Genomic DNA, 25,735 nt, shown 5'->3' with positions numbered 1-25,735 from the left:
AGACATTTTTAAAACAAAAAACTTCCTCTAAGGCAGAGCACCTCTTTAGGAATGTAATGAGCCAGGTACCAGTGCCATGGTTAAAAATCTGTTTATATTTTTATGGTACATCCATCTATACAGGATTTGAACAAAACAGGAGTTCCCACCTCTAAAATCAGTGCTGAAGCCCTCTTCATACTGCTTCAGCATCTGACAGAGAAAGCTGAGCCTTAGGGGATTTGGAATCTGATCCACTCATTTTCCTGTTGTAAGCTGGCATGGAAAATTGACTCTATTACGTATTTGAACCTGTGCTAATGAAACTTTGGATCAGAATTTTAAAAGTAATTAAAGTAAGAACCAACAGCCAAGCAAATGATGATTACTTAGGCCTTGTAACTTTAGGCATTGCTGCCTCCAATTATTTTTCCCTTATTAAAGTAAGTTTCTTTTCCTATTATCTTTGTAACACTCTTGCTCTGTGACGGCAGAAGGAAGCTAATGTCATGCCAATCAGCATTCATTCTAGCCAAGCTTGTAGGTAACAAAATAAAAACAGCATTTGGTGGTGGTGGTTTCCCTTGCCCCTACATTAATCCTTCCCTCCTACTGCATAAAGGCACAATGAGTCACAAGCTGCCTGATTTGCTCTCTACTATTAATGGCATTGAAGGGCCCTCTGATTTCAGCCATTTCTGACACATTTGAGTTAGGACCAGTTCATGATTCATCAAAATATTTCAACTACCAGCTTTTGTAGACAAGAAAAAAAAAAGCCAGAAAATTTTGGCACAAGACAATTATTCTTCATGATCTACTTCTTTATAAGCTGTCAAATGCACAGCCTAGAGGATGTTCAAGGTCAAGAGCAACAACTTGTTGCCCTGGTTCATGAACTGTGCAATCAATGATTTATTTTACTGTGAGGTGGCCTGGAGAGCTCACTGGTTACTTCTAAGTTTTCCCTCACTATTGTATTTTACTGCAAACTGATGCTCCTTGTAGCAAATGCATTCTTGTCCCAGTACTGCAAGAAGAGATAGCTGACACAACGCTTTGCCAAGGTGATGAGCTCCATTATAAAGAACTCTCACTCCTCCAGAACATCAGCTCACATCTCTATGGGTACAATTAGCAAGACAGGTGCCCAGATTTAACTTTGAGATACCCAGCCTCATCCTCACCCTCAGAAAAGCTGCTGTTTTCTGAGCAACTGCTAGGAACAAGGACTCCACATAACATATTACTGAGGGTTAATGCTTAGGCATTGGCCTGCTTTGGCTCAAAAGCAAAGTTTGGGGAATTACCTGAGTGCAATCTAAGTTCATTAGGAAGGTGCTGGTAGGTGTGTACTTCTGTTTCCCACATATAAATCACATATCAGTTACAGAGTACTGCAGCATGTGGTATTAACTGCAAACTTGGCCCATGTGGTGAAACACTGACAAGAGGGCTCAAATAAACCCACAATGGTGTTGCTGTTGCTGCTCAATGAATTTTAAGCATATCAGTTATCAATGATAGCAGGAAATGCTACTTGGACTGCATGATAAATCTGGCTGGTATAGCAGAAAACAGGATTAGGCAGCTGGGTCATTGCCACATGTCACATCCACACCATTTCTCTCAGCAGATCTTCATTTGGTGGGTGTATGAGAGATAATTCAGAGGAAGAATGAGAAGTTCTCTGTGCAAAACATGTGATAGTAGCCAGAGTGAGGTGGCTTCTGATGTCTGAGAAAATGTTTCAATTCCTGTGGAAATAACAGCTGGAACAGCCACAGTTCAGTATCTGAGGCTAAATGTGTGATGCTGAAAACTGAGGTGCAAAGAGGGAAAAGCTAATCCTGTATCTAAATTTCAGGGGAGATATCAAGCCTCTGTTAATTTTCTGAAAATATTTGGGACTTGACTTTTGAGAGAATCTGGGCCTCAAAGTCTCATCTGAACCCATTTAGGGCTGGAACCTCAAGTCCTCTGCTAATCTGAATGGTGGCATTTATACCGAAGTGTCATCAACTTGAATTAAGGATGACCTTCTCCTCCTTTCCTTATGCATGAAACAGAACTCCTGAGCCTAACAATTTGCAGTGATGGGCTTCCAAGGTTTCCATGAGACGTAATGAGCTCTTCTTTGGTTTCCATACACACTGGTGAAGCGTGAGTGGCCAAAACTGAAAGGCCCCTCTTTAGGTGGTGTAGGTGCGGAGACACGACTCTTGCTTCCTAGAAAGCTGAAGATGTTAATCAATTCCCATCTACAAAAGGCAGAGACTCTGTGAAATCATCAGATCTGATCTGGCATACCAGCCGCTGGAGAATTATGCTCTGCTAACATATTTCAGCTTTAGCAAGTTATGGAGTTCACCTGACTTCAGTTTGAAGCTGCTGATTTTTGTTCTGCCTCCTGCCACCAGCCCTTGGGAGCTCAGAAGGTCCAGCCCTCCTTTAGGGGTGTGCACTGAATTTTCAGGCATCAACCCACTTTCCTATAATGTTCAAGGGTAAGAAACATTAAGCACTGAATCTAAACAATAGCTGCCAACTTTTCAAATACTAGGGTGGCCTTAGCTATGGCATGTGGGATCCTAAAGAGGAGCAAACACTAGATAGCACAAATCCTTTGAGAATATTCCTATTTAAGTCTTGGCTGTTTCTAAGCTGTCTTGCAATTTGTTATTCAGGCGGCCAACTTAGGATTTAAAACGTGGGTTAACCATGGCTAAGCATTACAAGGAGACTTTCCTGAAGCTTTAATTGTGAAGATTAGCTTGAAACCAGCAGCATGAAAATTGTATAATGACAATACGCTGATACTCAGCAGCTAACTCCTTGGGATCCCCAGGAAGTGCTTGTCTCTGATACTCACCTCACATGCTTCCCTTGGGGAAAAAAGCTGTAGAAATGCTTTAAACTAGCCTTTCACACAATATCTAGACTCCAGCAGTGTGCAAGGCAGTATAACACCTTTTAATTTCACTGCCATGAGTTCATCACTCATGAAAAGCTAAACAAAATAATGGACTGCAGGCTGAAGTCTGCTGGAAAACGATGGAGGTGGGTAAAAAATGCAAATCATGTTAGGTTTTACTAGGTAAAGTATGAATAATTAAATAAATGGGGCCAAGTTCAGGCAAACTCTAGCACTGAATGTGTGTAGCCCATCCCAGCAGAGATCTAAATTATAATCTCTGTTCTGCTGGTGTGTTGGAGACGATTCAGAGGAATCGAAGGTTTCAATAGGTATTCATGCACCCAGTTTTTATCCAAAACTCACTCTCTAATTTCACTATCCATTATGCTTTTAATGCTATCTGCCACTTCATAAACACCGCCTTTCCAAAACATGCTTTAGGGATATCTGAGAATGCTCCTGAGTCATGATGAAGCCGTTTTGATCCCATGAGATCAATACAGCTCAGAAGGGAAATAAAAGTATTAATTATAATTCCTAAAACTTATTTAAGGTACTTCTCTCTGTGTACACATGTGTTTTTAAGTATTTGTGTGCATCTATCTATCTGTCTGTCTATCTATCTTTGCCTTGACTCAAGAGAATCTCTACAAACAGCTCTCTAAAGCTCTGCTGCTACCCTTATTGTTTCTGGCTGGTAATGTTCACAGACCACACAATGTTAACACATTAAATTCAGAGATGCTGGGCAGTTTTTGCCCTGCTTTGAGTACTACAGTTCAGAAAATATTAAGAAAAGTGAGGGTAAAAGGTACTGTAACTCACTGGGGGCAGTGGGTGGAGGAGAGAGTAAAGACAGACACTATATCCAGGAGTCAAATCTCAATAAATAGGACTGGGCAATCACTTCTGCTCTGTATCATGCCACTACACTGTAGGGTGACCACAGGTGAGCCCTGTCTCATCATTTCTCTTGCTGCAAAAGGGAATAAGTGACCTGAATTTCCCTAGGGGTTTGCTCTGGACCCACTGGCAAAGAACATCACATAGCAGCAGTATTTCAGAGCGTTCTACAGTTGTGCAGTGCTACAGCTGCAGATTGAGATGGATCTGGGAATCAGAAGCAAATGAAGCCACAAGCACTCTGTAACTCAAACAAGCCCCCAGGATCTGGCTGCACACGTGGCACAAGTAACATACCTGCCACGGGAACAATGGAATATTTTGTACCTGGCCCTCAAGAACGTCTTCAAGAACACAAGAAGTTGAACAGTTCAAGACCAGGGCATATCACTGTTCTAGTTTCTTACTCTTCCAAAGAAGTCCTTTTTTTGCATAGACTAGTCAGGATAATGCTTACTTTTGTGCAAGGTATTGTGTCATTGACAGACGACCATAGAACAATTCTGCCACAGAAAGTGAGAAATGTCCTTCCTGAAGGAGGATACAACCCACAGATGCATTTCCAGTTAAGTTCTACTGCTGTCTCACATATCATTACCCAATTGTCATGTTCAATCTGTAGCCAAGAAACTATTCAAACTAGGACACGACATTGTTTACACTAGCAAAATAGAGAACATGGCAGTTCTTGAGTCAAGAAGCGATGTACTACACAGTCACCAAGTGGGAATCCCTTGGGGACAGCAGATAATGCAGGCACCTAACACAACACGATTTATTTCTGGTGATCAGTGGCAGCCCTATGAAGTGCAATAAGCACCATTTGAAAGGAAAATGAAAAAAAGATCACTTCCAAAAACCAGCTTCCTAGTGTGTTTGCCACACTTCTTCCTGTTTTATTCCTCATTGTCTGGGTTTCTCTCCCCTTCCAGTCTTTTGATTCCACAGTACACGGGAAATAGTGGGTTCATTACCCCTTTTTTTACCTTACTTACACTTCCTTTGGAAGGTTTTAAAGGGTAGAATGCAGAGATTTACTCTAGGGAAAGCAGCCAACAACCCCAAGAAACACCTTTTTTCTCCATTTATTTAATACAGTATCAGGGGATATTTTCATTTTTAAATATAGGGAAAACCTACTTATGACTACCACTACAAAAAATAGTAGCAAACTGATTCCTTAAGGGAAATTAAATGCACAGGCATTAAACTTTTATAGGCTACTTCACAGATATTTCCTCACAAGTTTATTTTTTTGCAAAAATGAGTATTTAGCTACTGCTGCTATTACAGCAGGAAGCATACACTAGCTCTTGATGCAGGACTTGTAAATTAGGATTACTGAGGTGACATGTGAAAGACTGACAGCAGTTTTCCTTGCCTCATGGGGCAAATCTATTTGTTGAGATTTTTGCCACTTCACAGAATTCTGCCACTGAGCACAAGCAAGATTTAGAAAAGCAATACAGAAAAAAACTGAGCTGTCATCAGCAAAGCTGACTTTCCTCTTGGCATACAGGTCATAGCATGAATTCTATCACAACACAACCAAAGAAAATGCACTTGAAAATAATTTTTCCTAACATCAGCATCAGCAGGCTTTTCTTCATCTTCCTGAATCTTGAAAAGCAAGGAAAAAAGAAGAGAAAAAAAAAAACAAACACATATTACATCAGAACAAAACCAGTGACCTGGCGGTGTAAAACATTACTTCTGTAAAAACTACCATCTCATAGCAAATGGACGCATCTGAATATCCCTCAAAACATGAGTAGAGAACTCATTTGCACATCTGTAATGTAGTAGATATTGGACATTTCATGCCAAAGGCACTGTCCCACATTTATATGCCATATAAAATGATTCAATGTCCACAGCACTGAGACCTCCATTAAACCATGTCCACGTGAGCACAACAGGAGTCTTTTTTTCGTTTTCTGTGCTATTCTGTGCTCCAAAACATTGCTCCTACATTTAAGGATAGATTTAGTTGGGAAGCCTTCAGTCATGGCTGTCTCCCCCCACCTACAGTTCCAAGTGTCATAAGGCTCTCCTCATGACTGCAGTCTTCAAGAACCAATATGATGCAAACAACCCAGCAACAACAGTGCAGGAGGAATGAGGAGTAACACTCAGTCTCTAAGATCTCTTACCTCTTTACCACCCATGGCTTCAAACATCTTCTCCAGCTGCACCCGCAGTTGTTGGATGTTGTTCATCAGGATGCAAGGCTGAAGGGACAAAAGCAGGTGACTGCTACTGCTTAGGATGCCAAAACACCATCATCAATGGCAGACCTTGTGCCTCAACACCTTTCCCCAAGTACCACCAGACCCAAGGGTTACACAGGAGGAAGGGCATGCACAGATTTCAGCACTCAAATATGGTCAGTTCCCAGCTGCAGAATACCCAGATGAATAGTCGTCTCTAAGGACCAGATCTACAGAGCAATCTGTGCCCATTTTTATTTTTTTAAGTCACACAATATAGGCAGTGTGGAAGTTAATTTCAAGGGGACTTGACAGCCTCCAAACCCTGCATATCACCTTCAGGACCTGTTTTTATTTTTGGTCCAAGCCAAAATTCAAATTTCAAAGCATCCAAATGATGACAAAACCAACACTGAAAATATTTACCTCATCACTATGTCAGGTGCAATGTGAGACTGGTTTCATCAGGACAATTACATGACTCTTTTGGGGAAAAGAGAAGTTCAGCATAACTCACCAGTTTCTCCTTGGAACAATAGGACTCAAAGCTCTTGGAAAGTATGTCAGCATACTGCATCAGCACTTTCCCAATAGTCTGTGAAGACAAGATGTGAGCACTGTTACTTGTCCTCCTCTACCACTGGTGAAGAAGTCCAGGAAACAACAAAAAAATCATACTGTCTTACACTCCATTAAGAAAAGATAAACATCTGGATGCTGAGGGTATTACCTTAGCAAACCTCCTATTGTAGTGGGCAACAATGACAGGGTCTGGGCACTCCAGCTTCTTAATGATCTCAAAGCTCTGGTTGAGCTGGGTGAACACATCCACCACTGAGCAAGAGAACAGAGCATGCTCGGATGTTTGCTGGAACTAAAACAGAAGTACAAATAGTCACTGTCAAATGGAAAGATCTGAAATATACCCACCCATGGGTGCTTCCATCATCTGTCGCGTTGAAGGCAGAGTAACTTTACCAAAACCTACATCTTCCTCAGAATTAATCAAAAACTCTTCAAAAGGCTCAGAGGAGATAAACAGCTTTTTTTGGTTGGATTATAAATCTACTGTCCTTCACTAACTGTGATCATGACAAGGACCAGGGAAATGTACCATGATGTTGAGATCCTTAATGCAATGTATGGCTTGCTGTCAGTAAATGAGGAAAAAAGAAGAGTAAAGACATATATATATATATATATTTTTTTTTTTTTTTTAGCTATTAAACAGAACGTTGCATGAGTATCACAGTGTACAGTGCCAACAGTCACTGAATAACAAGAAAGCTCTTCTCTCCACTGGCAATACTCAGCAAATTAAGAGTAAGATTGGTCTGTCAGTGGATTAAGGTCACATTCTCACTGCATGACTAAGTACATGCAAAGTACCTCAATTTTCTATTTCAATTACTTCTCCAAAATGGAGAGAGCTGAGAGAGCACCAAGCCACTGGCAGACAGATTAACAGCAGCAGAACAGACAAAAATTAATTATATGCACCTTGCTATTATGAAGTTCTCAATGACCTGTAAAGTACTAAATTAAATGAGTTTCTCAGTTGTTTAGCAAGCAAAAAGGACCATCTGTAAGACAGCTGAATTTATAGTGTTTTATTTGGTTCTGTACACTGAATGGTGTAGCATGAAGTCATGCACTCAGAGTAACTTACATACCCCATCTTTTTTATCTCTCTCCAGAGCACCATGCAGGAAATCTAAGGATACATCTTCATTTTCATCCAGCCACTGCATCACAAACTGCTCAAACCACCTGCAAGGGTGCAAAGACAGCATGTTATAGCCGGAGGAGGAGCACACCAACCCCAGCAAGCCCTGTGAACGCTGACTGCTACTGTCCATGCATGCAGTCCAAGTTCCCAAATACACCCACACCTCTACACGAGTTAACAGGGCCTGTACCATCACTCAGGCTGGTTCTGAGCTGTTTTTGTCTTTCTTCCTGTCTTTTTTCTTCTTGGTACCTTCCCCTTTACCCCCACTTGAGAGCCACCTTTAAAACTGCTTCACCTCAAAGCATTTTGTCATTTTTTCCAAGACCTCAACACCCACAGGCACCTGTCCTGCTGCTCACTTGGGTGTACCGAATAGGGAATGTGAAAACAGGCAAGTTGAGAAGCAGCTTCAGTGATAGGATCTGACAGCTGGTCCCTCTGTCCTCTGCTCAGAGGGACACATACAGTACAAAAGGGGGTGTGTGTGTTTTTGTTGCCTGTGATTAAGCAGCAACATAGCACTTACAGCCTTATTTAAATGTCTGTCTAGAGTTTGTTGCATGCAAGTGCCAACAGCACAGCTGAAGCAAATCTTAATTTCAAATATTACTAAACAGCATTCACAAACAAAAGAAAGAAATGTCCATGTATAATTTAGTCCATACAAAAGATTATTATATGAGCTTTACAGAGTACAGCCTTTCTACACAGGCAGCTGTGTTAATAGAGATTGTGCTAATTGTGGGCTGAGTTTGCAAAGAACATAAGAGCATGTGCCAGACATGAGAGGGAGATCAAGAGCAAATTCACAGGCAGAGCACACTAGATAGCCTTAAATAATCTTTACACTTTGAAATATAAAGCACATCAATGTTAATACTGGAAATTGTAACTGACATTGTTAAAATGCCAACAGCAACCTGTCTATGCAGCCCTATTTATTATAGACAGCAGCAGTGGAACACTGTCACAGACATATGGACTTCCTGAATTCTGGAAGAATTCCTTTTGAATGGTACTTCAGGCTCCTAAAAGTCAGCATATGTTGAAGTCTGCTGCAAGTTTCTCAAGCTTTCAACGTTTTCTTTTAAACTGTAATAGTGTATTTTAAACAGCTTAAGCCTTAGAAAGGAACTCAGGCAGTTTACAAGAAAGCAACCATACATCTTCCACCTGTTTCACAGTTCCTATGCTGTGAGTTGCTGACTGCTTCACATGTCATTAGGTCAACGTGCAGGGAAGATTACATGCTTGTGCCAGAAGCCACAGTTTTCACTCTGAGAAGGAGAGCAACTTCCCGATTATCATTCATCCTTAGTTACTGCACGACATAAACAAGAAAGGGCCATTTGCTGTTGAGAACACTGCCCATTTTTATGGATACCATATGTTGCTACACAAAATCAAGTGCCTAGGTATACCTAACTGCCTTGCCAAATTGTCTAAGCAAAGGTGGCAGAGAAAACGGTACTGTTGGATGAGTGGGACTGGCGTATTTGCTCCCCTTCACATTAAAAAAAGCATTACCTTCAGGAAGAGGTTTACTGTGAACGCTGAATGAACAACTTAAATCACGAAATTCTGTAAGTACATCTGCAAAGCCAGCCTCAATTTTGTCCTTTGGCTGACAGAAAAACCTGAGTGATGCAAATAGTTTAGAAATACTTGCAGCCCATGTGTACATTCAGGGCCAGCTATGCTTTGAGCTTCAACACAAACCTAGAACTCTCTTAGGCCAAATACCTCTTATACTATTTTACTGTCAGGTCCTGGGCCACTCAGCAAGTCAGGGGGAGTCCAAGGACTATGAAGGCAACTTATCCAGAACAATATGCAAAATTATCTAGCACAGAAATGAATAAAAATTTCATGCATAAATAAGTTCAAAATATTGTTATATGGCAAATATTTTCTCCCTGTTTCAATTATTGGTCAGGAAGCAAATGCTGTAATGACTCGTACACCAGTGGCTCATGGTGCTGTTTCAGAGACATTCTGTGCTCACAGGGGTCAGCACAGCCGGGCTCCAAATAGCACAGCCAAACTCTCCAAACAAGGTCTGCAAAGAATACACTTCAGCTCTCCCTGCTGGGAAAGGCAGTGGTGCTTCCGGACTAAATATAAGTTCACCTCTATTGGCTGCACAACAGTGAAGTAACACAAAAAGCTACCATTTCAAGCTTGGCCATGAGCCTGGCTCCCTCAGGAAAACACTGCAGGTAAATTAATCTTGCTCATTTGCTGTGGGTATCTAAGGAACAATCTCTGTGCCTTGGCAAAAGTCAAGGCATGAAGACAGGAAGGGTTCCAATGAGTAAAAGAATAAATATTGGGTTGGATGAAGAGAGGCAGAGTAAGTGGACAGGATCTCAAAGGAAGGAATATCTTCCCCCACCAGAGAGAAGGTAGGCCCCAGTACAGCTACAATGCTATCTGCATGCTAAGATCAGTGTTTAAACAAAGCACAGAACACGCATTTACACACCTAAAAAGCTGGGGTATTTCAGGAACTGACACTTCACAGCTTTTAGCTGGCAGAGAGGAAGTTCCAAAGGTTCACTCCCAGTTACATAGCTACTTCCATTTCAGAAAATTCTTCTGAGTTTCAGAAAATAAAGGGAGTACAAGAACTTCAATACTTTGGACCCTGCACTTTGTTCAATCATATTGCAAGGTTACCAGGAACATGGTTACTCAGAGTGTATAAACTGGAAAAGTGAATTTCTGCCTTTTGTCTGACAAGTAGACAGCTCAACCATTCTCTGGACAGCCGCAATTTAGTCTCATCTACGGAGTTTACCAATGTGCAAACCTGATATGTGGACTCCTTTGTTTAAGGAAGTTTTGAGGCTAAAAATACTTGTGATGAAACAAATCAAAGGACAATTCATATCAAGGGAATATTTTGCAACAGGTGAAGGTTATGGTTGAGATAAACATCACCTATGCCTGACAATGTGGCTATTGTACTGAAATACGAAGGGTAAAGTAACAAAGCCAGTGGCTGCAAATGCACATGAGCACTGAAGCTCTATCATGAAGGCCAGCAGAGCAGAACAGACTGCAGAAAAACCTGAGCATCATTATCCTGATTATACAGGAGAAAAAGAGAGATTAAGAATATCTGATGACTTGCATGAGACTGCCCTGACTCAGAAGCACAGCAAAGAGAATGGGGCTTCTGAGACTGTCACTCTAGCACCCTGCTCACTGAGTTTATGCCTCTTGCTGACCTGATTTCTTAATCAGGCCCACAGCTCACACTGAGCAATTATGCCCAACTGCCTCACGTCTGATTAGTATGCAGCTAGCACCAGGCTTGAGGGACCATGTTTACACAGCAACATGGCAAGACAATTTGAAGTGCCAAACTACAAACACAATCCAGTATAAATATGTCTGTCAAGAGGAACAAAGTGTTGCATGTAGACAGCATGAAGAAGTCATGTACAGGGTAGGAACAGCAGTGTGGTGGGACACAATGCTGAGGGTGCCTGCAGACCAGCCAATGGCCCACTGGGAGCACCATCAGTCAGCAATATCTCTGAAAAAAGAAGAAAGGCTGCTGTCAACACAGCACATGAGAGCAGCAGCACTGCCTACAAGGCAATGCATGGCAAGCTCTAGATGAAACATCAATATTTAAGGTCAAATGTAATGTTCAGATACAAGTTGTCTGGAAAGAGACGAGTAAACCTCACTTAGACGGAAAGCAAGGAAACAAACAAGAACCAGCAGAAGACCATAAGGAAGCATGAGGAAAACATTTTACTCTTGTAAAGCAGGCATAATTTATTCTCTATGTGCAGCCTGTAACAAGTTCAAACTGAAGCAAGAAGGATTTGGAGGGGGTGAAAAGACGACTGTATGTTAAATCCCTAGAACTCCCCAGTGGAGGAGTAACAGTCAAGCACAGGATAAAAGGAGTTGTGAAGCAAATATCATTGAAAGTTGCTCAAAACCCTTTAAAGCACTGCTAAGACACAGAATACCTGGTGTTGCATGAGGGAAGTGTGGGACTCTAGCTTCAGCATTATCTCCAGGTTGCTCAGAAAACCTTTTGATCTCATACACCTTCTCAAAATCTTTTGGTCTCATACACCTTCTCCATGTCTGAAATCTATTATTGCTCTTTTAAAGTCAGAAGTTGGAAACAATTGCTTAGAGGTCAAGAGCAACCGCTTATCTGTTGCTTCCAACTAAGCCATCCAGTCTTACTAAGAAAAAGCATTATCTTTACTTACAAATCCTGTTGTGTGTGCATACATATGACATCCATGTACATTACATATGCATAAAGCATATCTGTAGGCACATATCTTCTATTCAAGAACTGCCACACTGCAGGCACAGAGTAGCTTCAAATATGTCCATGCCATTGCTGAGCTTTGGAAATGTCAGGAGATATTGTACAATAACGGACTGAGTTAGGAGAAGGGCAATGGCATGAAAGTCCACAGGGTACAAACATGCACATAAACTCAGAAAATGTGTATCTTGAAGGCAGCCACAGGAGAACCAAATGGCCATCCTACTGCCAAGGTAACAAAAGGAAGCAGATAGTGGTGATTTACTAAAGGAGACATCAAACACTCACGCTGGATATTCAGGCACTTTTCCCTTGAAGGCAGGCAGATCACGAACATATTCGTTGTACAGCCACTTTACTTTGAAGTGTAAATTCATATAGTCCGCGCTTTTACACAGTCTGTGTTTCTCATGCTCTGTAAGGAAGAGGAAAAGAAAGCAGTGAGGTCTGAATTCACCACTGTCATCACACCAGGCATAGGAAAGACTTATGAAACACGTCTGCAGAATGCAAGGGTGTGGAGGATAAAGCAGCTATAGAGCCACAAAATCTACAGAACACAGGGTTTTGGCAGCAGGCAGGAGTTCTTGGAGGTTGGGACCATTTGGGCTCTGAAGTTTTTTTTTCTGTAGCTCTAGTTAATACTTCCATTTGCTGAACTTTTTTTTGTTGTCAAAGCAATAAAAACAGAGCAATCTCTCATGGCCTTTTCATTTAACATATCACAGTTGAGTATCCATCTTTGCAGGGGAAAAATCAAGGCGAGCAAATCTGTTCATTCTTGGATATAAACAAAGGCAATACCAATATGTTACATTACATCCCCTGTGAGACAAGAGTAAAAAGCACCAAGAGTTTGACAGTGTGACTCAAGCAAGATCAAATGAGCTACACAGGAACTGGAGCCTTCTCCATCTGGAAAATTAATATTTCTCTTCCACTTTGCAGGGTCTGCTGCTGAGCCTCTTCCTCCTGCTAGGTTTCCTTATGTTTTTGTACCCAGGCAATGCTGGGAAAATGCAGTTTTTCCCTGTGTAATGCCCATACCTCCACAACACACCCACACCATTAAAGCACTGGCCACAATCAGGTCCATATTTCTGCAGAGACGATCTCTGCAGACCACTGCTAGCCTTCCTTACCAGGAGACATGTATGGTCCATGCCTTCACTCTCATGGCCCTTCACAGCCTACAACCACACTACCATTTTACAGCAATTGACTCCCACCACTGATCAGCCCACAATTATGTATTTAAAATACTTGCTAAATTCTTCCAAAATCAGCCCAACACTTTCTCCCAAGTCGCTCCTCATGTGCTTACACAGGCAGATTCTTCTCCTGCACTGCTCTTCTCCAAAATCTTCCTTGAAGAGATTAAAATTAATTCCTTTTTTATGATATGAGGACTCAGCAGCTGGCTTTTGCCTGCACTGTGACCCCGGATCATCAGGTGATCAATTCTGCACTGCTGCTCCCCAGTGCCTCCTGTCTGTATCCATCTCTTTCTTCTGTCAAGTTTCACAGCAGAGATACACTTTGTGCCAAGCTTCTTTGTTCACTCTAGCACCACAGCAAGGTGCTAGTCCATGACTACAGTGTGAGATACATGTAAAACATACATGATTTTGGCTTAGACTCAGGTTTTTATCCCAATATTTGGCTTTAGACTCTTCTTTCTAACTTTAACGTGGAAACCTCATCACTGATGGAACTTTCTAAGGGCATCACTACTCATGTGCAGACAGGTTTCAGCTACGCTAAAAACAGGAAGTATTTTGCTCAACTTGGAATGGCTTATTAAGTGATAGGCATGCTTATCTTAAAACATTATCTATTTTCATGTAAATGTGAATTCTTGCAACTAATTCAAAACATTGAGAAACTTCCACATCCCTCCTGAACCTTCATCAACATGCACAAGGGTAAAGTCCAAATCAAGTGTGAATTATCCAACTGAAAACAAATTCCAGAGGAATGTTCATGCAAAATTTTTCCATAAACCTTGTCAACTATCAAGCAGCTGAATGTTCCAGTGGTTTCTTTACAAGCTTTTTTAACAGTGTAATACACATTTCCTTCTAGTTCACAAGTCACAGACCCACACAGATACAATCTCAACAAAAGAGAAACCCAATCTTTTTAAAAAAGGGATTAAAATGCCCAATATTTGAGAGACATAATCCTCAGGGGTGATAGTTCAATGGACAAATTACATGCACTACGGTCCATTTCACTCCACAGGAAACTGTGTAAAGTCCATTCCTGTTTTACATTAATAACCTCATATCTTTCTTGAGCACTAAGAAAGCAGGAGTATACTCAGTGTCTGAACGGCTGATCCTCTGCTACAAACAACGGTAGAAGAAAATGAGAACTCCCTCTGCAGATCTAAAACTGGAAACAAACAGAGCAATTACTGTGCCTGCTCCGCTCCCTGTGAGTGAGGAAACTGATGGACAATTATAACTTCATTAACTCGGACATGTGCTGCCAACAGCTGCTGCTCCCGCACGTGGAAAATGCTGTTCCTGCTGAGGAAAGGTCTGATTTGGATGTAAAAAGGACTTAAATCAGATTTAGTTCCTCAAAATTAAACAGTGCACAAAAAGCAAGCAATTCAAGCCTTTCCCTGTTTTCCAGGACATCTAAAATGCTTCTAAGTTGCAGAAGAAGATGCAAAGCAGTCACAGAAGCATAAATCCAACTACAGCTACTACTGGCTACCTGGCCATCTAGGCACTAAAGGAGACACTTAACATTAAGAGATAAACCACAGGAAACTAAATGAGAGGTCTTACCACCATAAAAGAGAACTTTACGTATTCGAAAGAAAGGAGGGGCTTGTGATAGAGAAAGACAAGAATCAACAGCTCAAATGTTCTGGAGAACAAAGAAAGCCAACAAACACCTAAACCCCCCTCATCCCCAGCTTGCATCATCTACCCTTCCCCCTTCGATGGACCCCACATAGTTTTGATCAGTTGCTTCCTTTGTAAGTGTAAATGTTTAAGACCACCTGAAGGTCACATGGAAACACATCAGTCAGAGGCATACATTGAAAACCCATTTAAGAAAAATTAAAGTGAAGATCCTGGCAGCCATCAGTCTTAGAATATTTCTGTTCTGCTTTATAACCTGCTGGCTTTTAAAGCAGAACAGCACACAGATACTATGCAGCAACTGCTGTGTTTTAGCCTGAAAAGACCACAGAGTTCTGTAAGTCTCCCACATTTCCTTGGCAGATTTCAGCTGCAAACAGCCTCTCACTGAGAAAAGTTTTTGAAGTCACCAAGACATTAATAGAGAACTGCTGCCTAGCAGCACAACTTTCTAGTACTATGTCCAGTTCTCCTTTTCAGGCAGAGAACAGGACCACACTCTTCAATCACAGATTTATTTTTTTTTTCTCGATTGTTAGCCTGTTTTTCATGGGTTAACTTCCAGCAAATAATGCCAAATTTCTGTAAAGAATCCTTAATAGATACCCGCTATATAGGTAGGGCTGTTGAAGTGTCAACACTAGATAGCTGGCATCTGTGTGTGCCTCTAATCCCCTTCTCCTTATTAGAACTGAGAAAGTGGCAGAACGATTTATTTCAATCCTGCCTGCCAAGTCTACTCAGTCTCTTTTCCTATCAGAAATGTTTCCAATTTGGAGCTCTCCTAATACTGATGTGTCCAAACTAAGATGAAATGCTGCTGTCAAGGATGATGTTGATTTTCTATTACTGTCTTTTAAGGTGTTCCTAGCAAAGGAAGAGCAGAAGTCTCTTTGCTTGGGGTGTTTGTGCTTTCTGGATGACAAAAGTTTCAGGGAGGACAGTGAGAAAACTAACTACAGTTAGTGTGCTAACAGAGAGGCTATCCAGCTGCTTGGGGACCAGGCAGTGTCCCAGGGTGGAGCCAACTGTACGGCTTGGAAAATCATCCTCTACCTTACTGTGACTCTAGGGTAACATGAGCCTGCCAACCAAGTCTGGGACATGTGTATCTGACCTGTTTTACTCTTGGGCTGATGGGAAACAATGGACACTTCTCAAAGACCCAGCAAACAGGGAATTGCTGGGTCTGCTGTGCATGATGCCTTCAGTAGTCACTGCTCTAGGGGAGAGAAAAAAACAAGTGGAGTAGTTCCTGGAGCTTCTGCTGAGTCTCAGATACTGAGTCTCCTTTGGACAGCCAACAGCATAAGATCCAGCAAACACGCTGCTGGCCTGACTGCTGCTACCAGCTGCTGATTTATACAGAGAATAGGTGCTTGATTTTTATGATTCAACACTTTTACACAATAGGAATCTAACTCTTCAGAAGGTGTGCAAAGGATACATTGCTGCAGCATCCACAGGCTGGCACAAATTCCAGATCCAAAGCCCTTAACATTCTAGGTATAAATTACCTAGGTATTCTAGGTATAAATTACAATTTATGCATTGTCCTACACAGGCTGCATGGTGCATATGGGGGTAAGCTCCAGCTGGGAGAGGAAAAAGAGGAAAAAAGGAAATCAACTCAGGCAGGAGGCACTGCTTTCCAGCTCAGAGAAGCCACCTCCCAACTAAAGCCTCCCAAGGCTCAACTTAGGAGAGCAGTGTGGAAGCATCAGGCTGGAAGGAGGGAGGGGGCAATTTCATGCAGCCAGGTCTGAACTCTTTTTGCTCCAAAGTGCCCTTACAGCACATGTCCTCCATTTCTACAGCAGCAGTATGGTTTTCAAGTCTTCTTTGTGGAAGACTTCTTTCTTCTGTTTATTGCTGGCATAAAAACTACAGAACACTAAAGCTAGTGTTACACACTATATCCAAAGTGCTAAAACTATGGGTAACAGATGAAAGTCTTTGTCTACTCACAGCTATGAGCTCCATCAAGGAGCATGAACTTACCATGTGGTGAGGTGAATGAGCTCATGTTATCCAGAACTTAGGAACCGAACATAAGGGAAAATATCAGGAAGAAAATTAGGGGCAAGTATTATACTCTGTACTCAGGTGCACATATCACCAAAAACCAGATTAATTTTTCTTGCAGAGAGCTCCTGATCTCAGAGCAGACAAGAAACATACCCAGGGATTATGCCACAAACTGAGAAAAGGAGTAAGAAACTCTTAGTGCAGGTTAACTGCAAAAAAAACAGCAACTGAACCTGAGAAATGACAGAGCCAAGAGCTGAGGCTGGCAAATCTAATTATCATCCTACACATCATTTAATCAGATTCCTTTAATCCCTTTTTCCCTAGTTTAAAAAAAATGCAGTGAGCTAATGCAATCATCTGTATTTAAAATATATGTAGTAAGGTCTGTAATTGAATTATTGTAGAGCTTGTTCTAAAGGTTATCTTCACAAGTTTCTGGAGAGCAAAGCACTGTGAGGAATCACACTTGCCTCAAATAGAATTCTGCACCCTAAGCATTTCTTGAATATATATTTGGAAGAGACACATCCTAACACAGACTTTATCACTGTTCAATCCTCCTGCAGAACTTGAACAGTTAGACCACAAATAAATTACCATGCAGTTTTGAAATTTTTAAAATTCAAAATGCAAAATCCCTGTCCACCAGCTGCATTTGTATCAGCTTTCATCACCAATAAATATTTTGAAGAGGGATGCTCTTTTCAGCAAGTATTTACTATGCACTGAACAACTCATGGGTCATACCACTGCTTGCTTTAAGAAGCTCACACGTGACCAGAAGGATGTCAGGAAAAAGTAAAATAAGCCCAGAGTCATCAGTGGAGACATGTTATGAGACATGAACAGAGAAAATCTGGGAGACCAACCTAATCTGGGCACAGGCAACCAAATAAAGAAAAGAAAAAAAATGTAAAAAAATTAATATTCCCTGTTATAGTCATATAATCTGTAAACTTTTTTTATAGCTGCATTTTGGATGTGACAGTGAAAAGAAGTCTTAGGAAGGTGAGCAACTAGATCTGAAGACATGCAATTCTCACTGCTGCAGATAAAGGAGGAAGGTAGGGTGCTCTTAACAGGTAGAAGAACAAATTGCATTACAAATTCCTGAAGGAGAGCACACAAGAGTAGAAAGAACCATCAAGTGGCTTGGGTTGGAAGTGACTGTAAAGATCAGCCCATTTCAACCCCCCGCCTTCCACTAGATCAGGCTGTTCCAAGCCTCATGCAACCTCATCTTGAACACTGCCAGGGATGGGGAAAAACCAGCTTCTCAGGCAACCTGTCCTAGTGCCTCACCACCCTCACAGCGAAGAGTTTTTTCCAAATACATGATTTCAATCTATTCTCTTTCAGTTTGAAGCCATTTCCCCTTGTTCTGTCACTATACACTCTTGTAAAAAGCCCCTCTCCATTGTTACTGTAGGCTCCCTTCAGGTACTCCAGTTTTGTACCACCCTGAAGGCCAAACACAATTCTCTATCTTTCGCAGGAGGTGCTCCATCCCTCCTACATAAATAAGGACCAAATTGAAAGGGGAGCTAAAATGGTTTGCAGGAGCAAACAGTTTCTAGGGAAAGAGTACATGAAATTATCACCATTGCCTTATCTATAACACATGAGCAAGCAGTGACAGTCAATAGAAGAGATTCTTCAACATGGTTAGTTGGCCATAGTCCCTCTTCCCAGTGTCTGCTCGTACATGAGCTTGACCTCGCAAGACAAAGGCACTGTGGGGTACAAGCAGATATAAAAAGTTCCTAACACAGTACTGAGAACATTTCATCCAGTCCTGCAGCCTGTCAGATTCAAGCATACACCTGGCAAAGAGTGTCCCCCCCACAGCACAGTCTCTACATCTGTTACACTGACAGAGATTAATAAAATAAATGGAGTCAAATATTTTTCACCTACAGAGCAACCACACAGACTATTTCCAAAGAACAAAATGCAGGCAGCTCTCTTACTGGCAGCATTTTTTTTCCTAGCAGTCTGAAGAGTCTAATCGGCTGTCACTCCTGTAAGTGAGTTCGGATCAAAGTGGAGACAAGTGGATTGAGGAAAATTTTGTGAGTGGTGAAAAGCAGTAGCTTGACTTGGGTCTGGAACATAAATACAGCTAACACAGCACAGATAGCACTGGCACTTCTGTTTTATCACGGTTTCACCTTACAAATTATCATAAAGCCCAACCTTGCAGAGACAGTGGGAGCTGGATGCCCTCTGAAACTTGTGAAAAGTTGGTGACATTGTGAAAATCAATGTATAGAACTAAAATCAAATTCAGAAAACCATCAGAAAAGTACTGTAAGCAGAAGAATTTTTCTCTGGACATTTGCTGGGTTTTGTATGCTAACTCATTTTCAGAAACAGTAAAATTTCTTCCTTACTAGGAGGAGGAATTATGCAAAGACTAATTCAAAATGAAGATGTCTACAGCAGGAATTGTTCAAACAGCATCTTTCTGCAAATGGCTTAGACAACCTGTGCTGTAGTATGCAGAGAACTGGAGTGATGGCACAACCCAGAGTCCAACTTTTCCAACCCCTCCTACCGCAGTACAATGGAAGATGGAGCCACTGCTGGCTGCTGATCCAAGCCATTGTAATTCTAGACTAAAAGGAACTTCTGATTTCAAACTAGCTGGGATGTCAATAAACAGTCTGCAACACAGCCTGACATGGTGGTCTGCAGCTCACACAAGTACCAGCCTCAGTTGTGACCCATAAACCAGCTGTGCACAAACCAACCAACCACTAGAAATCCTTGCTCCAATGAGTGGTGCTACTCATGGGCTTAAGCCTTATTTTCACCAAATGTACTGAGAACAAGAGACCAGCAACTAGTCAGCTAACAGCAGCATGACATTCTCTTACCTTCCATGGCGTATTTCATGTCCTGGGCAAAAAGACTCCACATCACCTCTGCACTGATCTTCCCAACTGCAAGCTCCTGAGGAAACCTGAGGGAACATTTGGAAAAGGCTTTGGCATGTGTCAAAGCAAAGGGCTCTCTTTATTTAACTCTGAGCTACGCTACAAGCTGAGAAGTTCAATCTTACAGATGTTTCCTTCACCCTAGATAAAGGACCAGGTGAAAATCAGAGATCATGGACTGAACTCTGTAGTACAGATTAAGTAAACCAAAAAATTTGTCTTAACTCAAGGAGACAGGTTCTTCATGTCTTTCCTAGAAGAGGTGCACACAGTCATTCTGGAAATGTGATCTCAATGCCCCTGCACCCTTTTCCCCTTCCTTGCCCATTTTTTTCTTTCTCCTTTTTGAGGGTTACTAGGCTGACAGGTGATTGCTAATCATGTTAGATCAATGATGATTAGAGTATAATCCAGGTCTTTGTGTGTAACAACTTGTAGGATCTCTGTCTCTCTCTGCCCTGTGGGAGGAGTATCCACCATTTAAACAGATCCATTTCAGCGTGCTTTCCAATGCTATGCAAACTCCACCCAATGCAACCTCCCAGTGCTGCACTGAACACCACGTTCCTAAACCCCAGTGTAAGGCACCACAGTACTACTGTGTGCATTAATGTGCACCCCTGAACTGCTCAACATCAGAAAAAACTGAAAGAACTCTCACCCCAGTTTCAGGTGCCTCCCTGAGTTCAGGATTGTAATAATCAGGGTGTTTGTGCTCGAACGCCATCGTAACTGAACCTTTTGAAACTCTTCCATCCCAATCAAAAAGTTATTTATATAGACAGAGACAGATAAGACAGAAAGACAGACAGACAAGATAAGTACTTCTATAAATGCACAAGTGACAGAAGAGACAGAAAGCAGTTTAACAAATAAAGCAGAGCACACACAGACTAGCATACCCATACAGGACACAAAAGACTCTTACTGATTCAGGACTGGAGTATAAGAATTCTTATCCTCTTCTATGATGGAAACTATCAAAGTGATGAGCTTGGGCCAGAAATCAAGGTTTCTGATGCTGGGGCCTTGTTCCTCAGCAGGAAGGTCCTGAGTTTTGCTCTGAGAAGGAAGCCATTGGAAAACCAGCATAAAATGTAAGGGCAAAGAAAAACCTGGTAAATGCAGATCACCATGCAAACTCCAAGCACAGCTGTGGACCCTTTCTTCCAAAGAGCTTAAAATTGTAAATGACTGCTGGCAACTTGTCTGATCTAATGTAAAACACAGTAACATGCCAAGTCACGTTGATAACTGGTGGCCTCAAACCCAACTAATCCCTGTTTTGTCACCCATCATGACAGGAGCAGGCTAGGCTCCAGGAGACCTGCTGAGACATCATTTGCCTTAAGCCTATTCCAAATACTTGCTCTTTAGGCACCTGGTTGGTGACTACATCCCTGTTGAACTGTTGTGTGTGCATTACTACAGAGAGGCCAGTGCAGCTCTCACACATTTGAGAAGAGTTTGTGTCTACAGACACCTCCTAAACCCAGTGCAGGATACTGGGTGCCAAAAAACAAGGCAAAACCTCACTGCTTGAGGTTTACATATGCTCATGACAGTTTCCTTCATGAGTCTACATTTGCTGTAATTGGCTTTTGCTCGCTGAAACCTACATCAAACCTTCCCTTCACAAATAACTGCTGAAGCTGGCAAAACACATCATAATTAGTTAGTGAAAAACAATTACCATCTTCCCCTTACTAATTAGTGCTCATTAATTGATTACAAATTTCGTGCATTCAGAAGATAACAAGTTTGTGCTGGCTTTTTGTATCAATTAGTATCTGTGTTATTATCTTAAGAAAATCAAAAAAACTTGGATTTCTGCCTGCTTATCAGCTACTCACAGGATCTGTCTGGTACTCCCGACTGTACAGCTCATGACAGTTGTTGAAAATGTACTCGTAGGTGGAGTTGAGACAAGCTTTTACACAGTCCTTCACCACCTGGCTAGCTCGGGGTGGACTCTGCAGTTCTTGGACCTGGCAGGGGGACAACAAAAGAGTCAAATAAAGCACAGTTCATAAATCAAACAGGGAAAGAACACATCACCGTTTTAGAAGCCACTCAGGGCTTGGTGAATCTGCTTTCAGCAACTTGTGACCTGAAACCACAAAATGTGTCAGTCTCCCCAGGCATGAAAAAGCAGTGACAACACCTATCTCCCCACAGGACCATTTGAAGCACAAGAGAGATTTTGATGTGCGAAAGAAGATTCCTCAGAACAGACAGATCATGTGGCTTGATATGTGTATAATCTGAGCCAAACACACACACAATTTCTTCTAATGCTGAATTTATAGGACTATGTTACAAAGTCTACAGGGAATCTTCCCCAGCACTGCAAGAATGTACAACAGACCAGCAGAGCAATTTACATCTGATCTGAAAAGTCTTGCCGAAGGCCACTCCTCTACCTTTAAATACAAAAGTATTTAGGTACGTATCTCATCACAAGCTTTATTGAATTTTAAAGCAACCAGAACACTTAGGGACATGCCAACTGATAGACCTTCTCCTCTTGCAACAGCAGCTGTTTTTATTATTTCATTGTACACTGCTTTAGAAAAATGCTGCAGGGGTACTTTAAATAGACAGGCAATTGTCACCTTGCAAGTAAAACTATAACCAGACAATTTTGATATTTTAAGTACCTCTAAACTTTTCAGGGTATTTCTATAAATCAAGCTTCCAACACAGACAGACTGTCTGAATGAATACTCTTAAATAAACCATCATTTACACTAGGGTTTAAGAGTAAAATTTTAAGCACTTCCTGAAGTAGTTCAAATTAAACTGGCTTTGTTTTTGACAAGATGAAAATTTTTAAGTGACATGCACTAACCAACAATATTAGGTTGTAATCTTTTAAAAATGTTTAGAAGGCTAAAATCAGGAATATAAAATAATCTCATTACACATTGCTAGGACAATAAACCTAACTATAAAACCAGCACATTAGCATTCATAACAATTCTCCTGGATCTCTACCGAGAGATATTATCCCATTTTAGTATCTCATCCTCCACAAGAGAAACTCTAAAATATTTACTAGATAGTGATAAACCTTCCTAACGTTATTAAAAAGGCAAATTATCTTCCTAAAACTAGATAATTTTTTTTTTTTTTTTTGCAAAGGAGAGTGAGAGAGGATTGTGCCATCTTTATGACTGAAGAATAGGGGAAAAGTAATTGATATCCTCATAATGCAAAATACAGTGAAGTAAAGATAAAATGTGGATGTTTACACACACTTAGCAGATGATTTCCGTTTTCATTAAAGTCTCAGCACAACAACATGAAACAATGGTTTGAAAATGGGATATCAACTTCTGGGGGAAAAAACTACAGAGATGCCATTTCCATGCCCACTCATATCCCTACCTTCATCCTGAAAAATGTGATGCTGGTCAGCAAATCCACTGTAGACTTCAGGTCCTGCAGCCGTTCACGGCTGCTGGCTGGGAAGTTATTCTGTTGACAGAAAAGGGAAATCCTGTTGGAAAGCACAGTCAGATCCATGCAAGGCTTCAAGCATGTGCTAAATAAGGAAACTGTCTTGGAAACATTTCCTGCTCAAGAAGCTTGTACCAGTCAAAACAATGCTCAATAAATAAGGCCTTTTTGCTGCAGAAGCTTATCTGTTTGCTTAATTAAATAGTTTCTCATATAAATGTGAAGTCTGTGGATGCCAGGAGACTGACAGCCCTTGGTGGCAGGAACAGTCTCACCACTGGCGTCCCTGGCCTTTTGCCTGAGGTTATGCAAGCCCTTTCCTTTCTGCACTCAATGCTTGGTTTTTTGGCTTCTCTTCTGAGATGCCAAGAGGTGTAGTGCGTTCAACACCACTCCAGAGAAATAAAAAAGACCAAGAAGGAAAAATTAGCACTGTTTCCATAAGACGGCATTTGAACCAGCCAGAACCCTGCAAGATGGCATATGCAGATACATATGCTGAATGCAGCTAGCTTTGCTTCTTGCACAAAACTCTTCCCTTTCTGACCTCAGGCACTGTGCCCTTTCCTACATTCCCACTGTCTCCTGTGGACTTGTGTCCTTTAAACAGCATTCCTACTCCTCAACATGTTCTTACATTCAAGCTGATGTGATTAGTTTTGCTGCAAGTAAAACAGCAGGGGCAACCTTCTCTTCACATAGTCTCTTCACATCTGCATGTTCAAAAATTATTAGATATAAAGGTGAAAAGGGCAGAGGGGAACAGTCTTCACTTTTTACTGAGGATTTGCAAAAAAATATGCTGTCTCTTGACAGTAGTAATTGAGTATCACTGCAGTTCAGCTAACTGCTGCAGGCAATTTGATGCTCTTTGCACTCATTTGTACATGGTCCTTCTGAGACTACTCTCTTTTTAAAGTTACACTGTCCACACATGGGCTCTCTAGAACTCAGGGTATTTATCAAAACCAAAGACTTCCATGGGTCAAGGTCTAAATACAAATCATTTGATGAAAATAAATTGCCATCTCCTGTCTTGAGGTTCTTTCAGACATTAACCTGCCCTATAGCGGTTTTAAAATAACTACTAAATGCTCCCATAATGCTTTGGCCACTTCTCCAAATATAATGGCAATTAGATTACATCTAAATTATTTAAACTGCACAATTTTTTCCTGGTCCTTTATGTAAGATCTTACTTGTTTATGCACATTTCAGTTGCACTAGCCACCAAAAAACAGCTTTTACTGAACACCAAGCAAACAAAAAAGGCAGCACTGCTACAGATTCCTATTGTCATGGGTTGATAATTTTCTCTCTGCTCCTCTGTGTATCAGTTGGCTCTATTTAGACCCTCTCTTTCTAGTAATGTAGCTTGAGAATAGCTCTTCAAACAATATTCCTTTTATCTTCTTTTGCACCTTGCCCATTTTCCTTTTTGTTTCATCATCCTAATGCACTTCTATTAATCTCCTCATGTTTTTCTCTGTTTCAAGTAAGTGTTAAAATCAGAACTCAATAACTAAATAAAATCAAAGCTCACATTTTGCCACCATTTTCAAAATTTCAATTAATTAGTCCCTGATTGAGATAATATAGCAAGGAATTTAAGGGAAAGAAACCAGCCAAGTCACATGATAAGACAATATTGACTAAAGAGCAAAGAAAGAAAGGGGAGGGTTTATGAAGCCCATTGGACTAATGCCAACATCTGAAACTCATCTCTTCACAATCTCCTGAACTGGGGGGGAATCTCAAACCTGACTTACATCATGAGTTGAGTTTGCCAAACTTAAAATAAGTGAAAACATAGTCCTCTAAAATATTTCTATCATAGCAGGGGAGAAGAAGTCTGTTTTCCCTTTTTATATGATACCTGACGTAGCTGATAAGAGTAATTAAAATTACTTAATCCAATCCAATTTGGATTGGAAACTTCTGGGAAAATATCAGAGATGAGCATAGTTCACAATGCTAAAATTATTTCAGAAGTCTTGAGGAAATTACAACGAAAGAAAAAAAATGTCTAAGTTCTGTCCATGAGAGAACAGCAAAACAGTACATTTGAGTAACAAAATTGTCATGACGATTCCTTAAGGCACAAACTAAGCAGTACGTTCAAAATGTAAGAGAAATCTCAATAGTGTGTCTCCCCTCTGCCCACCAGAATACCTGAAAGGATTCTGTTTATTCCCACTCACCCTGTACATTGAGAGATCAATCCGAAGTGAATTATGAAGCTGATCCAGAAGCTTCACAAATCGTTCTTTCTGTTGAGCAGAAAACACCAATGAACATTCACAAATCAGCACTGTCCAATCCATGTTCAGAGTAACCAGCAAAGCATCAGGTAATCAGTGTCAGATCTCAT

The 25,735-nt window shown here is 41.1% G+C and overlaps 1 protein-coding gene across 1 annotated transcript in view; it reads right to left on the bottom strand.

The window, feature by feature from the left end:
* Window positions 1-25,735, bottom strand: part of LOC136374278 (serine-rich adhesin for platelets-like) — a 206,126-nt gene that overhangs the window by 28,106 nt on the left and 152,285 nt on the right. The window contains exons 25-34 of the mRNA XM_066339578.1: window positions 25,566-25,634; window positions 23,293-23,382; window positions 21,756-21,890; window positions 20,831-20,952; window positions 19,843-19,928; window positions 12,339-12,465; window positions 7,683-7,779; window positions 6,740-6,883; window positions 6,527-6,604; window positions 5,953-6,030 (exon numbers count right to left, since the gene is read on the bottom strand). Coding sequence (XP_066195675.1) covers window positions 5,953-6,030; window positions 6,527-6,604; window positions 6,740-6,883; window positions 7,683-7,779; window positions 12,339-12,465; window positions 19,843-19,928; window positions 20,831-20,952; window positions 21,756-21,890; window positions 23,293-23,382; window positions 25,566-25,634 — 1,026 coding nt within the window. The remainder of the gene's footprint in view (window positions 1-5,952; window positions 6,031-6,526; window positions 6,605-6,739; window positions 6,884-7,682; window positions 7,780-12,338; window positions 12,466-19,842; window positions 19,929-20,830; window positions 20,953-21,755; window positions 21,891-23,292; window positions 23,383-25,565; window positions 25,635-25,735) is intronic.

Source organism: Sylvia atricapilla, chromosome Z (genome assembly GCF_009819655.1).
Source record: "Sylvia atricapilla isolate bSylAtr1 chromosome Z, bSylAtr1.pri, whole genome shotgun sequence".
Lineage (NCBI taxonomy): Eukaryota > Metazoa > Chordata > Aves > Passeriformes > Sylviidae > Sylvia > Sylvia atricapilla.
The sequence above is the reverse complement of the archived record's forward strand: the minus strand, read 5'-3'. Positions and strand labels throughout refer to the sequence as shown.